The sequence below is a fragment of the Lates calcarifer genome, linkage group LG19 (genome assembly GCF_001640805.2).
Source record: "Lates calcarifer isolate ASB-BC8 linkage group LG19, TLL_Latcal_v3, whole genome shotgun sequence".
NCBI classification, from domain to species: domain Eukaryota; kingdom Metazoa; phylum Chordata; class Actinopteri; family Centropomidae; genus Lates; species Lates calcarifer.
In genome coordinates, this window is record NC_066851.1 from 18,516,116 (window position 1) to 18,539,274 (window position 23,159).

Here is a 23,159-nt window from a genome sequence, read left to right on the forward strand (position 1 = left end):
ATCTGTTCAGGTATCTGACTCTTTACCTACCTAGTTAACTGTCCTTCTAGCTAGCAAGTTTCAGGTCTGGGTCTTTTTCTAGTTTGGAGTGGGCCACTTCCAGTCTTGGGAAAACTTAACATCAATGCATGGAACTAACGTTTGCCAAACAGCAGCAATTCCAAATTTGGCCACAAGAGTTACAGTTACAGGAGAAGAATGAATGTAAAAACAGAGTGCAAAGATGGCACAAAAAGACAAGAATCATACAGTCAGAGAGAAAACACAGTGATCTCCAGTACACAGCTATGTCTATCTAAACTTAGCTAACATTAGTCTCATTATCTCATAGTCAAAACAGTTTGACGAAGGCCCTTTCCTTTTATATTCCAGGTCCATGGCCCCCTGAGTTTGATGTAGAAGAGCTGCAGAGAGCCATGACCTCCTCACCAATATACACAGTGAGTGTAAAATAGTTTTGAGTCAAGTCCTCAGTTTGTGATAGCCTGTCTAAATATGTTTTTGTAAAGCTGTTCATTTGCATTCCCAAGGATTCTTATTGATGTCACAATTACACATATTTGCACTACAAATGCCAAAAACCTTCAACAAAACTTTGTTAGAAAATAAGAAGACCAAGAGAGTTTGCGGGTGTGAATATGAAAGAATGTCACTGTCAGATGTCTCTTGGAAATAGTTAAAAGTTAAAAATGAACATGAACCAGAACAAAAGTGAAATGACTTTAGCCTGTTGATGCAGTGCCTTGAAGGACAAAAAAAGGTTTGTGTAAATAGAAAAAAATCTGCTTTGTAGCACTAGAAACAAAGATTCACATTGTTCTGACTTTAATGCTGTTGCTTGAAAAAATAAATGTCAGATTTTCCTATCCTTACATTTAAAAACTGCCTGTGCAATCAGCACATCATTGTAAGTAAGAATTAGAGTCAACTATTAATGTAGGCACCAAAAAAAAAGAAGAAAAGAAAATTAAATCAAATGACCATATCTTAGACTTCCCTTTGAGTCCGCAGCAGGGGATTTTAAAATGTTTGTCTTCCCATGTGCATTTTTGTCTTTCTTGATGTATTAGCTGATGGCCTCCTTCTAAAAATCTCAGTGATGGATTATAGAGTGCAGACCTTCCATCTGGATACTTGACCACAGCATACAACACATTGTTTAGTAATGGATAGCATGTTAGTGCAGAGAGATTTCAAAGAAAAGAGGTATCATGCACACATGTGCACACACAGAGAGGACACACTGAATAATGAGTTTCTCCTGCTGAAGGTCCATATTTGTATCCGTATTGCAAAATTAGCCAGGCGAAAGTGCTCTGTAAGTGCACCATCTCTATTGTTGCAAGTAGTAGCAAGTGGGGTGAAACCACAATAAGTGGACTGAAAGCCATGCATAAAAAATGTGTTTTTGTTTTTTAAATATTGCGCAGCAGCTCTGTATCAACCTGATTGTGGCAGAAGAAGACAGAAAAGCCAACATACGCTTGAAAACATGACCTGTGTGGTAGAAATGAGGTAAAAGTATCACTTAAAAACCCTACAAATTAAATATTAATATTCAGGAAGAGATGCCCTCTGCATCCTCTTCAGATAAAAAGAGCAAATAATTCAGTAACATCTTATCTTAAATTAACTTAGAAACTGAATTTAATGGAAAACTGGATATACACATGGCATGTTTTTGATGCAGCAGAAACACAGATGACCTCTGACTTTATTGATGTATTGATCCAGACTCTCTCTGGTGATTACCTGACCAGGTCTTGATTGGGAAATGACTGATTTGATTTGTGCATATCATCCGATTTTTGTCATTGTAATGGAGTTTCTGTCTGTGTGTCACCTGCTCAACACTTAGGCCTGTTTCTATGTCACTTTTTCACTAGAGCAGATGAATTTGAAAGTAGTCAAACTTCAGCTGACTAAGAGTCAAAGAGCGTCCTCTACTGTTAGTATGTGGTAGTACACAACAGCTAAAATTGCGTGTAGCTTCATTTTGGGAGGGAATTGAGCCATAACGATTAGTCAATTAATTGATTAGTGGATTCAAGACAAGTAATCAGCAGCTAGTTTAATAGTTATCATCATCATTATTATATATATGTATAATATGTATATTATATATATATACATATATGTCAGTTTTGGCTTTGAGAAACTGTAATAAGCATTTTCCCACAATTTTCCAATATTTTGTAGCTCAAACAATTAACTGATTAATTGAGCAAGTAATCTTTAAATTAACTGATAATGATAATAATCAGTAGTTTCAGTCCTAGTGGAGAAGAAATGTAATGGTAACATTTTTTATTGTAACATGACACAAACAGCTCAAGACCCTAAAGCCCTTAACCTCTAAAATAAAGATTTATTCACAGACATGACACTGAACAGGCAAAATCTGCAGGAAAACACAAACAATGTACATTTATTGTTACTCTACAAGTAATCAATAAATCCCTTCTTAGCCATGTTACATGAGTTCATTCAGTTCTTCCACAAAAAGACGATTCCTAAATCTCACAATAGTATATTTACAATCTTAAAAATAGATTGATCTTCAAATTAAAGAGACAGGAAACCTTTTGTCAGGTCAACTGTATGTGACTGTTTTAATCAGAGCATGAAATTAATGAATAATAATGACTGGACATCTACAGTACTTGTAGTTAACTTTTTAAGACACTAATAATCTTAATTTGGTTATAACTGGTTTAATCGACCTGATACATAGACATTAGTCTCTAGTCCTGCTAGACATCATGAAAAATGATCTTTTATGTTTTAAACATATTCAACACAATCGTCTATTTGACTCATTAACAGGTAAAACATAAAGGCTGAGTGGAGTCAATGCTGCACAGGAGACTCTCCTCCTAGTGGTGCTTTATTAAACGCTGCCATCTAGAGACCGACTGCTGAAATAAAGTTTCCATCTATGCTGCTAACATGCTCTTCAAATTAGAATACCATTTTTAAATATGCAAAGGTTTGTACCTAATTTATTAGTCAAGATCAATAAATGAACAAGAAACCGTACATTTATTGTCCTTCTGACAACTCACACAGACAAATCCTGGTATCACAAAATATCTTCAGTAATGATGTAAATACACTTGAAAATACAATGAAAGCCAAGGCTCTATTAAAAGACTCATCATGTTTCAGGTTATTAAATGTACAGATGTATTCAGCCAGCAAGTAAAGCATTTATTGAAGCAAATCAAGTTATTTTTTTCCTCATATCATCAATGGTTTGCCTGAAGACCTGAATGATGATGTTCACAGTGCCCTAAAAAAAGCAGGTATGCACATGGTGTACCCTTGCAATAAGTAAAAGTACTTTCCGGTGTTGAGGTTCGTATTAAGAGAATCATATTGGAAATATTGGACAACAGCCATCAACAGAAACAGACGTCTGAACCTGCACAAAAACAAAGAGGACTTTTTTTTCCTTTACAAAAAAATCAATTGCATGATTTAAAATAACATACAAGTGCAAAGTTTTGCCCTTAAAGCTTGATTGCGTGTTTTGAAACAGTTAAATATCGACCAATCTCAAAGGGATTCATTGCTACAGTACTTTTTGACACGCTTCAGTTAACGATATGAACCAGTGAAGACAGAAAGATCTACAGGAATCAAGCTGTAGCACATGCATGATGGTAGCAGAGGTGACGACGAGGATGATGACGATGATGCCTAAAGTGGCAAAAAGCATCAAGGCAAAAAAACACTAAACTTTTTCATGTAGCATTAACTTCTGTCACCAACATTACATAGATCAATACTGGCTGAGTAAACCTAATAAACTAAACAACACATGTTCAAGTCCCTAGAATTTCCCCATAGAGAAACATTTCACGATCAGTTCACCCAAATTTCCCCCTAAAATCCATATTTTTCACGAAAACCGGTATTTAGCTTTGGTTTTATTAATCCAGGTTGTGACTCTATGATCAGTCTATGAAATGTCAGCTGCCCCACCAGTATAATAGGGGTGAGTGGAACTTAGTTTAAGTGGAACTTAGTCTAAGTTTGATTTAGTAATTTTTGTATTTTAAGCTAGCTCACCCTTTATAGTAGTGAACCAGCACACACATTATTCATTAATCTGGATGTTATTTTACACTATAAATCATATAAAACTGCATAACTTGATCCAGAAATTGTTGATGTTTAGGCTTTGTCGATTTTTCCAGTACATTTTGGTTAAATTCACATTGATAATACCATTTCAAGTGGCACAAACCACTGTGTCCTTTGCAAGCAGTTTTCATATCTGGTAGTTTACTGGAAAGTGTGACATGTTGTATATATACTACATACAAGTTTATAATTCTATTTGTGGATTTATTTTCCTCTTTCACACAAATTCTGTTTTTTGTTTTTCAGTTTGGTTTTTTCCCTTTTTTTTCAAATTGGCTCAGCTACTGCAGTACTCCTGGTTGCGAGTCACTGCTTTAAAGGATCATATTACTAGAACTCTTTGTGGAAAGCTACTTGTTTTTGGCCATTTCAGCACCGTGGACAGCTCCACAGTAAAAGTGACCAAAAATAACACCACCAGTCACATCTGTTCAAAATCACTTTCAAAGACAACTGCATACACCTAGCTAAGTGGCACTGTTTACCATACAAGATGTCACTTTGGCAACCACATCTTGTCTCTTTAGCACGTACATGAAACCTCACACAGAGCCATACAGAGGCATCCCAAGCCTGACCCCTTGACTCTAAAACGTACAACAGCAGTCACTGGTTTATACAAAACAGTTCAGCCCTCTAATTAATGCTGCAAAAAGGTATAAAGGTTTAGCTTAGCTGCTTAGCCAACAAAAAAAGAGGAAGCACTGTAGACAGACAAAGAACTTTGATTCAAATTCCAGGAAATCAACACATTAATGTACCAAAGTCAACAGGACCTCAACTTATATAACTGGTCTCCCTCCCTCTCTCCTCAGAGTGGCATATTGAACATTGATTGTTCATCAAAGGGAGGGAGGAGCTAGTTTGAAAAATCAACCCCAAGAGACACTGGTACTAAACCAACCCTTTCCTGTGATACACAATTATTTTCCCTACAAAGAAAGTGAGCTGGGTCCCACAGAGGCAGTGAGTGGAGTATGGTATTTTCTTTGGAACAAACAGCACTGCAGCACATCAGCTAATAGAGCCTGGCTCCCAGAGGGGAGCTCAATATAGGACACTCTTCCTCTTCCTCCACTTGAGCTATTAATACACCCAAACAAAAGAAAAGAGGCTTAATGAGGCAGCAACGGGGAACTCATGCGAACTAAGTTAGACAAGAGCTTTGTAGTGTTTAGCTCCAAGAATTCCAGCTTTTCATATGGGCAATGGATCCTACTTTGCTATTTCTATTGTGGCTGATGCTGTTTGAGTAACAGTACAGTGTATGTACATCGCGCTGCGCCCTTTTAAGCACTATGTTTGAACCTATTTGGTGAGAGCTTTTTGTAATGGCAAAAGCAACACAACAGCAAAAAAGAGATGCATAGTTCTAAGCATGATAATGTGCTGGATATGGATATTATAGATCCTGTAAAGAATCTCTTAAGGAACACACTTACAAAATTATCTGTTCTAGAGACATCAAACATATTTTCACTATTTGGACAAAACAAACAGAAACCATGATATATGAAGCATTTGCATATTTGCATGAAAGGAAATATCTCATGCAGCTTAGAGCAGCTACCTTGAAGTTAATGCTTTGGTTCAGATTCAGAGTGCATTAAAATGGAAGAAGATGAGGGAGTGTGTTTAAATGCACACAGTAGTCCAACTAAGAATTTGTATCCTAACCGAGCAGGAGAAACTGTTTCTAGGCAACTTCACATACTGATCACAAATACCCCTGTACAACAGAATACAGCGTTTTAACTATTACCATGGATACAGACTAACACATACTTGCAAAAAAAACAATTAACAGAGCATGGCATTTCAATCACCTAACTACTGTATCTGGCTAACACCAGTTTTGTAACAATGGGACATTACAATATTCAGGCTATTGTAAAGGGGGTTTTGGTGTTTACATCCATCACATTTCAAACAGTAAAACTTCAAAGTCCCCAATTAAATCGGGGACAGTCAAAATATGCAAGTAAACAAACTCACAATAAATCAAGTAAGAACTGCCTAAAAAAGAAAAAGAAGAGGCTGATGTTTCGGTTCACATCATGCACTGAGGACTTAATACTAACCAGATATCTGCCTCAAAGTGAGAGCTGTCACACAGTGCAAAGATCACCGTTTCAGTCATGCAGTACAACATGGTAAATAGAGCGAGGGACGGTGTTGAAAGTAAAAGGAGTGTTTTTTTCTTTTCAGGTCTGTCCTCAAAAACTTGATGTTTTCATAAAGGGAAGTAGTTTTAAGACTTAGGGCAGTGACACAAGGGACAACTTTTTGCACTATATTGCCTTAAAACATCCTAATGATAATTCATAATTTTGGCACATGAACCTCTCTTTTTCTGAATTATTTAATCTCATTTAATCTGAAAAAGGAAGCCACATGAAGCTGCCCTTTGGCATCTTGGATATCGGGAAATTCAAACTTCTTGACGCGTTCACCTTGCACTAACCTGATCTGCATATGGGACATTCTGCTCAATCCAATTGGTCATGGTGATAATGAGACAAGCAAGTCTTACACCACACAAATCCACTGCTGGGCTAAATACTAACTTGAGGATCAGACCTATGTGGAACCGAAGCGGTGCCGAGTCTTGAAGTAGTCATACTCCCACATCTGAGGCAAAAATAAGTCTAAATATAGCTCTTCTTGTAGGGTCACATCCCCACAGGCAGCAGTATTCCCCATACAACAATAAAACCACAGATATGGCTGAACAGACTACATCCACATTTGGTTATTTCTACAAAAACATGTTTACACTTTTGCTTCTTTAAATCCTTATACATAAGGAAACTGCCTTTTTTGACCACTGGACACAGCTGCAATTAAACCCCAAAATCCACCAGGCTCCATAAATAATTTCAAAAGTCTGTTATATAAATTCAACACACTGGTTTACAATCATTAACCAGTGGCTAATGGTGTTAATCTCTTCTTGCTTATAATAATCTTACATAACTGTGTCTCCAGAGCTGACTAGAAGCATTGATATCTATGAAGATTACAAAGAGATATGAACAACCATCTGACTACATGAAACAGTCTTTTGAGCTGATAGGGAATAACATACACACATACACAAAATATCTTTTTTTTTTTTAAAAGACTCACTGTATCCATTATTTCTTTTCAGATCAGTCTGAACCATAAATAAGTTAACAATATAGCTTATCATAAATAAATTTCAGTCTGTAAAATTCACATATAAATACCCTGCTCCATCTTGCAGAGACTTCCCAGAAAAGACAAGTGGACCCACGTTACGTGAACGCTGCAGCACACTGCATTTCTTCTCTCCCTTGACAAAAAAATACAAAGCATCCATGGTGTAAACACTACGACTTTCCCTTTAAAACCTCTGGAGGTGTCGACATAGACAGGTAAACGGAGCAAACAGAGCTGTGATTTTATGACGAGACTGAAGGTGTCTCTCCATTGTCTGTCTGGACCTGCGGCAGTAGGGCAGCCCTTTTCATTTTGGACACCGGTGACAACTTCTTCCTGGTCCAGTCCCTGATTGATACAGTCTGTGTGTGAAAGTGAAAGAGAAAGAAAGGGATAGGCTATTGCTAGTGATGATTGACTGATTGATACTGAGGTGACGGTTGCTGCTCCTGCTGCATGCTTGGTTTTGGAGACGTGCGGACGTCCATGCAATTGAGCCAGAGGCAGAGAGCTGCCAGGGACAGAGAAAGAGAAGAGAGCTGTCTCTACACCGGTCTGAGCCTTCCCGCTGTTCGTGAAACTGTCGGAATCTCCCTTTTCCTCTCTCTGTCTCACTGTCCTTCTGAGAAATGAAAAGCTGGAGGCGCCGGTTGGTGCTTAGAGTCTGTTCCAAGGGCCACGGGTGTGTTGACAGGGGTGGTGAGAGGAGTGCTGTTGGAGGGCTGTGGGTTGGCGTCACCCTCGGAAAAAGTCTTCTCCTGAGACTGGGAGGAGGACGACGAGGAATGGGTGCTCTCACTGGAACTGCTGCGGGTCTCTGTGCTGGTACTTGTCTTCTTCATCTTCCTCCTCTTGGCGAGCGGCGCCTTGTCCACCGTCTGCAGACGGAAACCTTCCCGCTTACATTTGTTAAATGCCTGGGACAAAAAAGGGGGGAGGGGGGTGACGGGTGAGCCAGTTAAGAGTTCTCTGAATTATTCTTTTTTTTTTTTTTACAGGGTTCACTGATCTAATTCTATAAGACCACTGGCTGCTGTGACACTAAAAACAGTGACTGAATTAATGTAAGTGATAGAATAAGCACTATATTTTTATAATGACGCTGACAAAGAAACTGTATCTATACGGATTGGTTACATCATAGACGTCAGCCCACTTATGAAGTCAGTATCAGCTCCGATATCATTCCATCGCTATATTTTCCTATCTTTTCTGCACAGTTTTTAAACTATTGCATACATTTTGTTCTATCAAGTGTATTTTTTACAAAAGAAAATACAGATTTAAAGCAGTTCATTGGACAATCTGCATTCCCTTGGTTAATTATGAACTAAGGTAATTGATTGTTAAAATCAGTTTTTCAGTAAAAATACCAAAGTAGTTGCAGATTAATTATCTGTCAGTTGCTTAATGTCAGCTTTACTTGGGACAGATCTCTTCATAATACATGTAAATTCATGTTAATCTCTGTAATTTATCTTTCAGGTTGATCAGTTTAAGAGTGGTACAGGCCATGAGCAGCAGTACGTTGACAGTTTAAACAGCAATTGTTCACCACAACCTCAATTTTTTCCACAGGAAGCAAAAAAGTTGAGAAAGGCCGACCTACATCTAACAGTGTCATTTCTTACATTAAAGGTAGCTTTGACGTAAGTGTGGACAGAGGCAGTGGAGGAGCCGAGAATGTCTGGGGTCATGAGTGGGTTGGAGGACAGCTGGCTGTCGTCCTGGAGCCAGGCATTGTAACGGAGGCCACACATTTTAATCCTCTTGTTTGGGTCCACCGTCAGCAGCTCTACAGGAACAAGACACAGATAATTACCTTTAGTGCTCTTAATGCGCCAGTGAGAAGGTGAGCCATGAGTGACCGACAGAGAGGAAGTGATTTCCTCTTCAGCTAGTTCAACCTTTGTGAGCTACTTTGTGAGTTAAAGGTTCAGTCTGTGATCCATGCTGATGTTCATAACAGAAATATAGTGTATGGGTCATTTTTATGATCAAAACAAGTTTAGTAGCTTTGAGCTAATGTGCACACAACACAAGTTGCAGTCTTAACGTGAAATAACATCTGATCTCTGCTCTTATATAAAACAAAAGTTCTTCATAGTTTAACCCAGCGAGTCACCATTTCCTTCCTTACCTTGTATCAGGTCCTTGGCCTGTTGGGACACATTTCTCCATGCCTCCCCCTCAAAAGAGAAGTCCCCCTGTTTGATTTTCTTCATAATTTCCTCAGCACTAGTGTGGGTCAGACTCTTCTCCTGACACTGAAAAGGCACCTGGCCAGACAGCATGGTGTACTGCAGACAGAGCAAAACCACACAATCTGTTTTCAAAACAACAGGAACACATAGTTTCCAGGATTAAATATCTACAGTGTAAATATAATTTAAATAATTTGTGCAGTCAGTGTGAAACAGAAACTGTTACATGATCGTTTTTGTTTATATCAAGTTGCATCCAATGAACTGGGAGAGTAAGTAGGCATTAGTGTTAAAATGCATCTATTGTTAAACTAACAACAGGCAGTAAAAGAGCTCTTGACCGATCACGACTGTCCACATTTTTCCACTGTTATGCTGTATGTTGTTGACTGTGGTTGAACCAGCACTAAACAGAAGAGCGGTCTGTGCTCAGCTGAATGAACAGGATCCTCTCACCTTGGCCTGCTTACATCTGCCCTCACATTTCTCATTAAAATGACAGTAGTTGGGAACAGCCCTTTTGGCAGTAGAGGATCTGTCGTGCCCCGATCTCTCTCTCCGTCTCTCCCTCCCTCCCTCTCTGTCTCGGCACACTTTGCTTCCAGGCATTGTGCACACAGCTTGTCAGTAGCCATTTCATCAAAGCTCCATGAGGCACACTACTCCCATATCCCCCCAGGGGGCGACAGTGCAAAGCAGCACTACAGAGACCAGGCTCAGTACGAATGACTGGCCAAATACAGAAATCTCTCTCTTAACCCCCCCCCCACGTGCCCTCTCCCTCTCCTTTCTACCTCTCCTTCTAATTTTCCTCCTCTACACAGAAAAAGGTTGAATTAGGATGACATTTCCGCTACCGGGAAGCAAGGTTTCATATGAGTGCAGCCTTTACCAGCTCTGAGAGCCGAGGCTGGTGGCGCCGTCATTCTGTGGTGAACGGTAAACTGTGTCAGCTCACCACAGGATCCTGAAAGTCGTAGCGCCAAACGAGAGCGAGATGAATATCATGCAAAACAGCTTAACCAGATACACATGCATACATATATGTGTGCATGCATACACACAGTGAAACAGCCACAATCAGTTAAAATAACAGCTGATTGCTTAATCAGAATGACCTGCAGCAAAATGTTTAATCCATAAACTGGATAACATCAGCAAATCAACAGAGTATGGAGCTCATGATTAAACATTAATTTGGTTTTAGAAATGTTTCAGTTAAAAGTATTATGAATAACAACTTTAAAATGGAGCTTTGAGCTGTGGATTTTGAAAAGTTTTTTATAAATTATATAATCAGGTCACTTTCCTGGGGCATTGTGGAAGTTGATAGTCTAAAGTACTCCTATACATGTTAAGATTGTGCAGTCACAAATAAGGATGTTCCTGAATAGGGCTAATCAATGATTATTATTATTTAGTCCTTATGTGAGCAGCATCTATGTCATCAAAGTGTTTCCTCCTTGGTATCCTATAACTACTATCCTCATGATATCAAATATTTAATAGTGTGCTCTAAACATTTTGTTTACGGTTTTCAAGAGTTAAAAATATATTGAATTATCTGCTAAGTATTTTCTTTTACAGACTAATCCTGCTAATCTACAAATACACTGCAGGATTTAGAGGTGAAACTGATTCTCCGTACATAAATGTTAGCAAACTGATCACTGACTGATTAATAATTTCAGCCATAGCTTTAATCACCCATTTTCATGCCAAATACGTACAAGTTGTTGTACAATAAATTTCCTTTCCTCTTAATACATTTACTTTTTTTCAAACTGGTGTGAGAAGTGGAAGTGTTGATGTGTTTATTTCCCCTCAGAATAATGTTGAGTTGACTAATCAATTGCAACAGTCCAGCTACCAGTATTTTGTTTTAACCTGAGCATGGTTCTGTCGTCCCACAGCCACTCACCAGAATGACCCCCAGACTCCACAGGTCGCAGGACTCATCGTAGCCATCATATTTGAGTATCTCTGGTGCAGCGTACTGCAGGGTGAAGCAGGGAGTCTTCAGGAGCTGATTGTCTGGTGGTTTGAGGCGAGCAAAGCCAAAGTCTATGATTTTTATCTCAGAGTTCTCACTCTCGTCTGTGAAGAGCAGGTTCTGCGAAGTAATTCGAGACACGGACAGCAATCATTTCTTTCTGCCAAGGAAAACTGGTCCATTCAAGAGCTTGCTAAATTGGACATCCAAGACTTGTCTGACCAGGTACTTTTGACCCATGTTAGGGTGAAAACAATTTTACTCTTGTTTTGTAGAAAATTGCAGAGTCAGAAAGACAATACGACAGCTCATACAAGTTCAAAAAACACAGTAATTCTCTTTCAAAAGCTTATGATCCAGTCTGTCTGTATTTGTCACAAAGAAATGTTGTATTCAGACTGAAAAGAATTTCTACTAACAGTCCTGCTGCTCCCTAAGTATAGGTCCAGTACCTCCGGTTTAAGGTCCCTGTGCACCACTCCTACGTCATGCATGTGACTGACGGCAGACACCAGTCTGCGCATGATGCGGCTGGCCTCTGTTTCACTGAAATGTTGCTTTCTGCGGATCCTCTCCAGCAGCTCACCTCCACCGAGCAGCTCCAGAACCAGGTATGTGTGGAGCTACAGTGAACACACACAGAAACACAAACACACAGAATATATTTACATTTCTCATCAAAGTCTGTTACACCCATTTCCAACCTTTATTCTTTAACTTCTTTAGCTCTGAAATAGTACAGTAAACATTACTAAGAGTTGCATTTGAACAAATATTGACAAGTTTGTGTTAACCAGTCTATCATCAATCTTACTTTCATAGCCTGAACTGCAAGTGAAAAGCAGCTGCATGTTAATATATGAAATGGTGGATATGATTTTTTTTTGGTTGCATAATAAGTACAGCAAAAACAGCCCATCCCCGATCCCACGATGGTGAGATCAAACCATCATGGTATTGAGTAAAAGTGAAAGGAGCCAAACAAAGTGGGAAGGGAATAATGTGTCTGGGCAGCGGGGTAGAGTTTCTCATTAGTGCTGGGTCTGGGGAACAAAGGCAGGACTCGGTTGAGGCGAGGCAAGGCAGTGCCGCTTTGATCTGGGTCACAGGCCTCTGCGATACAGTAATAACCCCACTGAGCTCATCAGGACTAAAGTGGTGCTCCTGGGCCTGAAGGGCCGGGGCTAATGAACCTGTACACAGTCAGACACACGGGACACACCTTCCCAATAACTGAGGTGAAGCCACATTTGGAACATATGCACACTTAGTTTGGGGTTGAGTGTGCGGCTCGATTAGCAACACAAGTGAATCTAGGCTGTGTTTTGTGTTTCAGTATTATAAAATGGGTGTTTGTACAGCTGCAGTTTAAAAATATGTTTGGTGTGAAATATCGAGCACACATAGAGATGTTTATGGGACAATACGTGATGAGATAGAGAAAGACCTTGAGGGCTTCCAGCATCCCCATTAATCTGCCTTGTTCCAGTTCCAGGACTTAATAAGGCTGCAGTCCCCACAGGCTCCACACAGAGCCATGCAAAACAGAATTCGTGGTGGCCAACGTTACTGCTGCTGTGAACCTTACCTGGTCGTGGTAAATTTCATGTAACTTGACAATGTTAGGGTGGCCATCACAGAGCTTCAGGGCTGCTATTTCCCGCTGAGTCTGTGCCTCCATCCTACAGCAAGCACAAGCCAAAAGCCAGAAAACTGTCACAAAATACACAACATAAATACACACATACAAAGCAGAGTGAGAAACTTATCAGAGGGCAGTTTTGTCTCCTTTAACTGCCTTTGCATTACATATTAACAAATGAAGAGTCAGTATAATGTGCCAAGATTTTCTTCAAGCAAAAGCAGGGTTTTAGAAAAAAGAGTAGAGAAGAAAGTATCACAGCTAGTGCATCTATCACTCCTTTTTACTTTTAGTATTTGTACAATAAATTTTTTTGATAGTCCAACAGGTTGTGTAAGGTTGGCCATTTTCTTCTGCTTGGTTTATTCCCCACAAACCACTTTTTAGTTTCAGGGGCATTTCTATAAAAAAAGTGCAGCACTGATTTTTTTACCCCAACATGGACAAATTGCAACTACTGCATGGTTAGAAAACATAATGCTGCTGTGAGTAAACTTTCTAAACATCCCTATCAGGATTTAAGGAACATGTGTTTGTGTCAGGAGGATTGCGCCAGCAAGGCTCACCCTTGTTCGAGCCATAATATTTGGTGCCATACAGTCAGTAGAGACGTGTGGGAGTGTAGTTCACACACATGATCAAAGCTTATTTTGTAGCAGTTGCCAACAAAAACAACCCGGGTTGTGAGCAGAGGTGTAAATTTACATTTATTTCACCAACATCTGGCAACAGAGTAACAGGGCAAAAAAGAAATGTAAGAAATTATGTAATCAGGTCAAATTATGACATTATTTTGCACTCATCATTAATATCATATTTTCTGTCAATTGTTTGTTTAAAGTTGGCCCAATTTCCACCATGGAGAGGAGGAGGGTGGCTGTCTGATGTCTCCAATAAAACTATAAACACCAAACATAGCCAAAAGGATCTATGACGGCAACCACGTCTGAGTGAGCAGCAGGCTGTGAGCTCGTACCTCTTGCTGACAATTTTGACTGCGTACTTCTGTCCAGTCTTCTTGTGTGTGCACCGCCTGCAGATGGAGAAGCTGCCTTCACCCAGCGCGCTGTCCTTCAAGTCCATCTCATAACTCATATAGAAGGGTGAGTCCTGTAAAGGGGAACAGTGGACCAAAAAAAGTTGTCTGGCCAAATATTAATTTTAACTGACACCAACATGTCTGACAACTGCAACTGACCTCAATGTTGTTATATCTTTTTAGTAAAATGTTTTCTTTGGTATGACATATATTGTCTACAGTACACAAGTACAGATTTGATACACTCCTTTATCCCTGGTAATCGCATACATGTACAGAACAAATTAATCCACTGCTTATTTGAACATGATCTCAGCTCTCTTGCTGCCTTTATCTTCTCTTTGGAGAATACTTTAATGTAGGCCAATGGCACTTGGACCCCTGGCAAACAGCTTCATGTTCACGGCAAAAATAGCTACTTACAATATAAACTTAATGTCCTCAATAAATTTTTCTTCAAGTACCATATTCCAGTTCCTTTCTCCCCCTTAAGACACAATTTATGTAGGTGTGTCTCTAGAGGCACATTTCAGCATTTGTATTAAACATCAGTACTAAAATTAATGTTTTAAAAATTACAACAGCCTGAAACCTCCAAGCAAACCTCACTCCTCCTCCACCAACTCTCCTTACTGCCATGTTTCTGCTTATCACCATTACCTTACTATTGTATGAGGAACCCGGTAAAGTTCTCATGTTGTGTAACATTATCAAAATTAATTTTCATTCAAAAAGAGAAAAATGGGAGTGGCAAATATACACAGCAACCTGTGTAAAACAACTGTGATAACAAATCTTGAAAACGGTTAAATTTGTGAAACAGACCTACTTCCTATCGCTAAAATCAACAGAACATATCTACACCAGCAAGAAAAAAGGATGTTGATGAGAAAGCTTGAAACTAAATGACTGCAGAAAAAGCAATGCACTGCTATCTCCTCAAAAAGCATGACATTACACATAGTACACAAGTGCATTCATGAACAAAATTCATTACATAAACCGGATGAAAACTGAATTTGAGTACAGTAGAAAAAAATTCTACTGGAATGGAGAGGAGGGAAAAAAACTCATCTGTCTGTGACAGCAGCCATTAGCTTAAGTGTGTTTGTGCAGGGGGATCCAAGTCCATTTATCTTACCTTCATCATGGCGCTGCGGGCCACCGCAGCAGAGCCTGGCCTCTCAGAGCCCCCACACAGCTGGACAGGGTCGTCCATCACCACATTCCTCTTGAACAGGATGGAGGGGGCCATGAAAGAGTAGCCCTGCACAGAGAAACACATAAACTCTTGATGTTCACATTTTACTAGGACATAAAGTGAGGGTCAGACTATATGGACAGAGGAAAAGGAAACTTCCATTGATCCAGTTCACAGCCTGGGAAAAGACAGCAACATTTTAATATTACAGACATTTACAGACACTTGATGTGTTTTATATATATTTACTGCATAACTTCAGACTGTTGTGAGTTTCTCTTCAAATGTTTCCATGTCAAGCCAGCCTGTCAGCTCCACAATAAGCCCAATTCAGTTAATTTGTGAGTGACAGCGGCTGTCCAGCTGTTCCTATTGTTAGACCTGTCATTGTGAAGCACTGCCTGCATAATTCCAGCTGTGGGGAGCCCAGAGCTTTGAGCTGGCATTAATCTTTCTCTCTCCCTTTTTTCACCGACACACACACAGCTGTGTGGTATGTAGTGACAGCCATGGATGGACGGAAGGATGGATGTTGAATGAATGAGATGCCCTAAATTGCCGGGCTTGAATATTTGATTGCTCTGCTGTGAAATTACATCTTGGCGCTCTTAATGCAATTTTAATTTTGTTTTGTGAGGCACTGTGGGGGAGCAAGTGCACGGTTTAAAATTGGGATTGCTGTCGTTATCTCAGAGATTGCTAGGCTTGCAAATTATAAAGACCACAAAATTTCAGACTATGTGAATGGCAGCTGAGAGCGAAAAAAGCCAAGATGAAGTTGGCAATCAAAGACTGAAGGCGTAACCGAGACAGACGTGGTGATGCTCTCAAAGTGTAACCTTTTATTCCATGAGAGAAGCCCGTTAATGGATCTATTGATCTACCGAGCTCAAGGATCCAGAAGGCAATCAGAGTTGAAATTTCATGCAATACATCAGACAGCCATCAGCTGGCACAGAGTTGTGGGCCATATTATGGTTCAAAGCTACATCAAAAATAGTCATTCACATCTGTTACTTCAATAAGAGCTGCATATGGCAGCAATTACTTCAATAAAAGACCCTTTAGTCAATTTGAATACCAATGCACACAGACAGACTCATGTTGACTTACAGCAACCTTTTGAGGACATTCAAAACTTCACTTGATTACTTCAATTGCTGTGGAGTATGTCAAATATAGTCACAGACAAAAAGTGGATAATGTATAATGCGATTTTTCATCCGTGTCAACATTTCACTCTGCCTGCAACCAAAGCCCAGACAAACATCAGCACAAAACGGATGCAAATATAAATGTTGTCCTGTGCAATGACCTGCAAGGAACACACAGAGTATTCCTGTCTGTACACAACAAAAGCATGAGTCACAACAAAAAAACAGTCTGGTTGGTTTTCTAACATCCCTTCTCTCTCTCCCTCTCTCCCACCTGGAAGATGCGGTCACAGTTCTGAGGCAGAGCCGCAGGGGAGTAGGTGGGGTCCATCTCTGTGAACTCTTCTGCAAAGTTGCTGACGTCCAGCTCATCCCGAATCACTGGCTTGAATGGGGCCGGCACCTTCTTAGCTGCCAAGTCCTCCCAGTTAATTTTCTAAAGTGAGTGTAAAAAAAGAAAAAATATTGTAGTCTGGCCCAACTTGTATTAACAGAGTTTACAGAAGTATTTAGTTTTCCTAAAGCGGCCCCATTATGTATAAGTTACAGCCCACCCTGCTATGTAGTTTTTTAAACACTGTGAAATCTTCACAATAAGCAATGAGATCCACCTGGTAAAAAGGGTGTTTCTTTACATTCTCTGCTCCATTAGGACCTGAGCCTAATCTCGTCTTTGGATCTTTGATGAGGAGTCGCTGGATGAGGTCTTTGGCCAGTGGTCCCATATCTTTGGGGAAAGGAGGATCCTTCTTTGAAATCCTCCTGCGATGAGTGAGACAAATATGGTAAGTGTTGTAGAGTGATCATAACGGAGGGCTAACTAAATACTGTGGCTGGTGATGAGGGAGAATCCATACTTGGCAATGTCTGTGTGTGAGTTCTCATCTCCATCAACTGTGAAGGGTGATCCGCCAGTCAAAAGCTCGTACATCAACACGCCGAGGCTCCACCAGTCCACTGCCTGGAATGCATGAAAGCACCCACCCGAGACTTAGACTTAACAGACTAACAGAAAAAAAAATTTGCTGGAGAGCACACACATTCAGGAGAACAGAGAAGGGAGTTGGATCGAACAGATGACAGCATAAAACATAAAACTACAAATTACCTTGTCATGTCCAGACTCTCCTCCCTCCACAATCTCTGGAGCCATGTATTCAATTGTGCCGCAGACAGAGAAAGCTCTTTCCACCTGTTTTAAACACAAATAGACACATTTTAGAAGCATAATATAACACAAAATATAGAAGACTCTCTGCAAGTTGCAAATGCCTGCAAGTGACCAAGATTATGAAGATTGAGGTCCATCTAAAACCTGGCTTCAAATCTGAAGTGAACATTTAATGATCATCATTTAAAAAGCAACAAAGTTAAAGATCAGGAAAAAAGTTAATATTTATGTTTGATTTATCAAGAATTTACAGAAAACTCAAACACATAATTACAGATTTCTCTAAAATGAAATAATCAAAACTATTGTGGCATAAAATAGTTTAAAAATTGAGTATAATAGCATCCCACTGCACATAGAAAAATGCTGAGAGAAAATATTTTTTAGTGAAAATAGAAAAGCCTCTTTTTTTGATTAAGAAGTTTTAACACACATCATTGAGACATACTGTACCTGATCAAATTCCTTACTGAGGCCAAAGTCTGTGAGAACTATATGTCCATTTGAATCCAATAAAATATTCTCAAGTTTCAGGTCCCGATAGACAATCCCAAGCTGTACCAAGAAAATGACAGAAGGGGGCTGTGACATGTGACAGATAAAGCACGTAAACAGCAACAGATCACTTCAGAACAGACAAGTTAGACTAGTGTTGAACCTGGGGGTTACCTTGTGTAAATGCTCCAGTGCCAGCACAATCTCTCCACTGTACAGAGCTACTTCTTGCTCCTTAAATCGCACCCTCTGCACCAAATGTGTGAAGAGCTCCCCACCATTTACATAATCTGTAACGAAAGATAGCATGTATGTCATGTCTCATCCAAAATAATATAAGCAGAGTTGTTTTTCTACATTCATTAACATTCATTTTACTGTTATAAACATAATACAGAAATGGAAATATGAAAATATCTAACCGAGAATGAGGTGCAGCTTGGTATCTGTCTGGAAGGCATAGTGAAGTGTGACGAGGAATGGAGACTGGCGGATGTGCTCCAGCACCTGCCGCTCTGTCCGTGTGTGCTCAGCAGTCTTTGCCTTTTGTACAATAGTAGCCTTCTTCAAAACCTTCATGGCATACAGCTTTCCTGCATCATGACCACTCACTTTCCTCACCAGGAACACTTTGCCATAGGCTGGTGATTAAAATAAACAAAGCCAGAGAGCAATGTTCGGCGTAAAGCAAAGACCTGAGCAGAAATGACTGGTATGACTGGCATGCACACTATCGTGTGACTGTCATGTTCTTTTCAATGCAGAGACAGTTTTACTCACCTCCTGTGCCCAGCACCTTTAACAGCTCAAAGTTTTCAATGCCCACCCTCTCTACATGGCCCGTCAGGTTGGCTAAAGTCAGAACAGAAATTAAAAAAAAGATTCCTTTTATTATTCAGTTCATATAACAAGACAAAGGTGGCTTGAATGACATACTGTACAGATACTCTAACAAAATTAAATAACAAAATAATGTATCAGCAGATTATATTTATGGCCTTAAAGGTCACTCCACCTCATTGTTCATCTCTACAAAAATATATCATATGAATGAGTAGCTAGACCTGGAAAAGCCCCCATTCCACATGAGGTATTTTACCAGTGATTAACCACCTGAGGCTTATCTGGGACATGGGAAAATTTATGTTTATATTCACTGCACTGACAATAGTGACTAGTGTTTGTGGCTGCAGTTGCTGTTTGCAATTGCATTAGAAATCTCCCGCCTACCATGACTGGTGCCACATTAGACAATTCACTGGAGAATTAGCATGACTTACAAGCCATGATTCACTAATAATGGTGACATACAAGGCATTAAAGATCTGAAGAGGAACAAGTTAAGGCTGCAGACTGGAATATAAAAATGTAGGGTCTGATTCATTAAAAAAAAAAAAAAAAAAAAAATTGGTCTTTAGACCTCCTTTAATCTTGGCGCTCTACAGTACTGCTGTTCCTGCTCCTAAAAGAAAAAGGGTGAAAAAAACCAGTGAGCTAATGAGCTGACATTTCAGCAATAAAAATGGCCTCTGGTTAAAATCAATGAAGACATTCTCATTCAGCAATGTTGAGATAGCCAAGTTGTAAATACATTTGAGGCTGATCATCTGTCCTTAACTATTGTTACTAACAGCTATGGACCTTGCATGGCCACCAGAAGGTACATTACATCAGCTTATAGTCCTCTGTACTTTTTGTTTTGTAACTAGCACCTACTCATTAATAATGTATTGTTATATTATGGTGCAAAGAGACTCTCACTCATGTTGCTTTGAGAAAACTTAGAGCCACTGAAGTCAAACTCTGCAAGGCTAAAAAGGCTGGAGAGGAGAGCTTTAAACTAGAGGATCAGCAATTTAAAACATTGTGCCAGTCAGGAAAGTCTGGGTGGTTACAGTGAATGCATGGCCAACAACAGCACACTGATACAAACGGCATCTTGCAGTGGTGATTTTGCCTAATTGTAAAAATGTGCAAATAATGTAGAGAACACATGCATAATCAATAGACTTCCTTCATGTAAACAAAGATAATTAAAAACAACACAAAAACATGCTAAAAAGCTGACTGACTCTTCCTAGCTTGCGTTTAATTATGCAGCAGTATAAGATAATCTTCCACGCAACTACAAGCAAACATGCTACATTAACCAGCAAAAGGTCATTATCTTCCATCAAAGATCTTCAGTGAATTCAGCACACACTGTCTCACTGACTTCTCATGTCTTTCTAAATCACGGTCTGCCAGTACAGCTGACTGAGCATAGCACGCTTTTAGACATGCATATCCATTGTAGTGAACACATTCCTTCTGTCTCACACTCTGGAAATAGGCTACTGAGCAATTACAGTGGCTGATTTCATCTCTGCATGTTTCTCCTGTTACATGTGAGAAGAAATGCTGCAACTATTAGGCAATTCGAGTGCATACGGTATCATTTCAAAACAACAAGGCTGTCCTTCACTTTTAAGGTCAGAGGTTCAAGTTGCATAACACCCTTGTCAAGCTCACCCTGCCAAGGCCAAGTTTGATTTTGGTGTTTATTAATAGACTGACAGAGGTGTCCAACCAGATGATGCCTTACTGCTAGGCAAGAGGAGCCTCTTCAGTTTCAGGAGGGAAATGTTGCTGTTCCTCAAAATAAGAAATTACAACTGAATTTTAACAAAAGGAAAAATGTACTGACTTTTATTGTTTAGAGCATTGTCTTAATCATGTCTTACATTACTCAGTTTGGGAAACTATAGCAATTATGTCCACTGTAGTATATTTTTACAATTTTGCAAACAAAAATCCTTGATATTTAACAAGGATTAAGACTTGCTATTCCCAATTTGCTTGAGAGAATGAACTTATTTGCAAAACTATGTTTTAAAAAAGTCTGCTCTAGTCTGAATGGACCTCAATGAATGGCTTATCCTTTTATTTTGCTATATTGTCTCCACTGGGTCAAATGCTACAGCAAGGGTGCAAAGCAGGGTTACGTTTATATAGCAGCCAAAATGCTGTATAAAAAAAATGTGTGAAATTTGACACAAAAAATTAGTGCCAGTGACAACTAGACAGACTGCATATTTAGGGCAGGGCAATAAATCGGGGTGCAGCATAGTCATGTTGCAGCCTGAACAGCGGCACTGTGTCATTATAAACCAGTTACAGCTGAGGCAGTGTCCAACTTCATTCAGCAGCCCTCTGCATTGAATCAGCAGACTCACCCCTCTACTCAACAAAACCACCATCACAGAAGTGTCAATTATAAATAACTGAATATTATAACAGCAACTAGAGCTGTATTTGCTGCTGATTCTTTTTGGAGTCATATTTTAAAATGTTGCTGGTACATGTCAATACTACTTATTCTACCTCGTACCATCATTCAGTGAACCGATTCAAACAAAAAACAAAAGCCTGCGAGATTCTGCACAACTGTCACAGTTTCACCTTGTGGATGCTATGAATTGTAAAGTTAGCAAGGTTAGCCAAGAGACAAATACATTTACCTGTCCGTCACTATAACATGTACCAACAGTTGAGGTACACCTCTGTGTAATGTGCAGACTGAAACCAGGCTAACGTTAGCGCTTGTGACTTGACAGCACTGCAGCTGTATCTGCTCTTCAGTGGCTAAGGGGAAGTTAACTGTGACCGCTAACAAATCCAGGCGATAACAGGAAAACCAGCTCATTTAGTAATTATCGTTAAGTTAAGGCGTTGACAAGGGCACCAACTTGGTGAAATATATGTCGATGGTTTAATTTTACCTAGTTACACGTTAACAACTGGGTTAAGCTAATGTTATTACCTGGGTTGACCACGGTTATTAAGTGGCAGTCAGCTAACGTTAGTGTAATGGTTAGGTAACATTAGTTTGCGTGAGTTAGCAGTAACGTTACAAGTAATGAGGGCAGTCGGCTAACGTTAGCCTTCCTCTGCCATTTTTGGACTTGAGTAACGTTAATGTTAACGCTCACTACAAACGCCCATTGACAGTGACAGTTTGCTCCTCCGAGCTAGCCAGCTAACATTTCTCCCTTGACACGTGTCTCCAAAGAGATAAATGCCAAATAAAATGTGCAGCATCAAGAGTTTAACCAGCTCGCAGCTAACTTACCATTTTTCAGCTCATGTTTCACAGTAAACAGGTCACCTTCTCTGGAAGATCCCTCCATCGGGGATGGCATCGTAATTTCGTGCTATCAAAGATGCTTTTCAGACAAGGTTAGGTTCACCTCGCAAAACAGTTTGCAATAAGAACATGTAGAAACTATAAAATATAGCAAGGGAATGAAACGCCTGTGAGATATGCGCCAAACTTGACAGATATAGACAGAATGTTGTGGCCAAACCTAACAGCCAGCTAACCCAAAGGAAACACTTGCTCCCTCCAGCACACCACCACTACCACTACCTTCGCAACCAGGCAGTCCCTCTTCGCTGATTGGTGTTGCTATGTGAAAATCTGATTTCTGATTGGATCTTTTCGCGTTAACGACACACAATCCCGCCTTCCTCAAAAGACTGGTGCTGCCTTCAAATGTGCCTCGTACAACATCACGTCAAAGGTCAGAACTGTATCAAACAATTGTACTTTAAAAGACAATGTCAAATTCAGAATAAAGTAGTAAATATTACAAAACGACGTTTTGTTGTGTTTTTAAAAAAGGCTTGCGTTAAGAACTTTACTGAAGTTCTGTACTTTATTTCAATTTTGAGGTACTTTCATTATACATTACTTCATAGTACTACTCCAGCACATCTCACAGGCAAGTACCACCTCTTTGAGAGATATAGTCACTACTTTGAAGATCAAAACAACAGCAACAAGCATTTGATCAGTTCCTGTTAGGGTGCATACATCTGAGGTCCTAGAGATTAGGATCATGATTCAGTTATGTATTGAAGTGGATTGAGATATTTCCTTTTTTTTT

The 23,159-nt window shown here is 39.6% G+C and overlaps 1 protein-coding gene across 1 annotated transcript; it reads right to left on the reverse strand.

Annotated features, from left to right (window-relative positions):
* Positions 1–2,402: 2,402 nt before the first annotated feature.
* rps6ka5 (ribosomal protein S6 kinase, polypeptide 5) lies at positions 2,403–22,647 on the reverse strand. Its single transcript, XM_018663666.2, has 17 exons — positions 22,343–22,647; positions 19,012–19,083; positions 18,654–18,872; positions 18,406–18,521; positions 18,190–18,291; positions 17,674–17,757; positions 17,423–17,526; positions 17,177–17,327; positions 16,840–17,001; positions 15,352–15,477; positions 14,148–14,281; positions 13,118–13,211; positions 11,982–12,152; positions 11,458–11,649; positions 9,473–9,632; positions 8,964–9,127; positions 2,403–8,249 (listed from the first exon to the last, which is right to left on the reverse strand). The coding sequence occupies exons 1-17, from the start codon at positions 22,410–22,412 to the stop codon at positions 7,944–7,946; spliced, it is 2,427 nt and encodes an 808-aa protein (XP_018519182.1). The 5' UTR covers positions 22,413–22,647; the 3' UTR covers positions 2,403–7,943.
* Between the last annotated feature and the right edge of the window lie 512 nt (positions 22,648–23,159).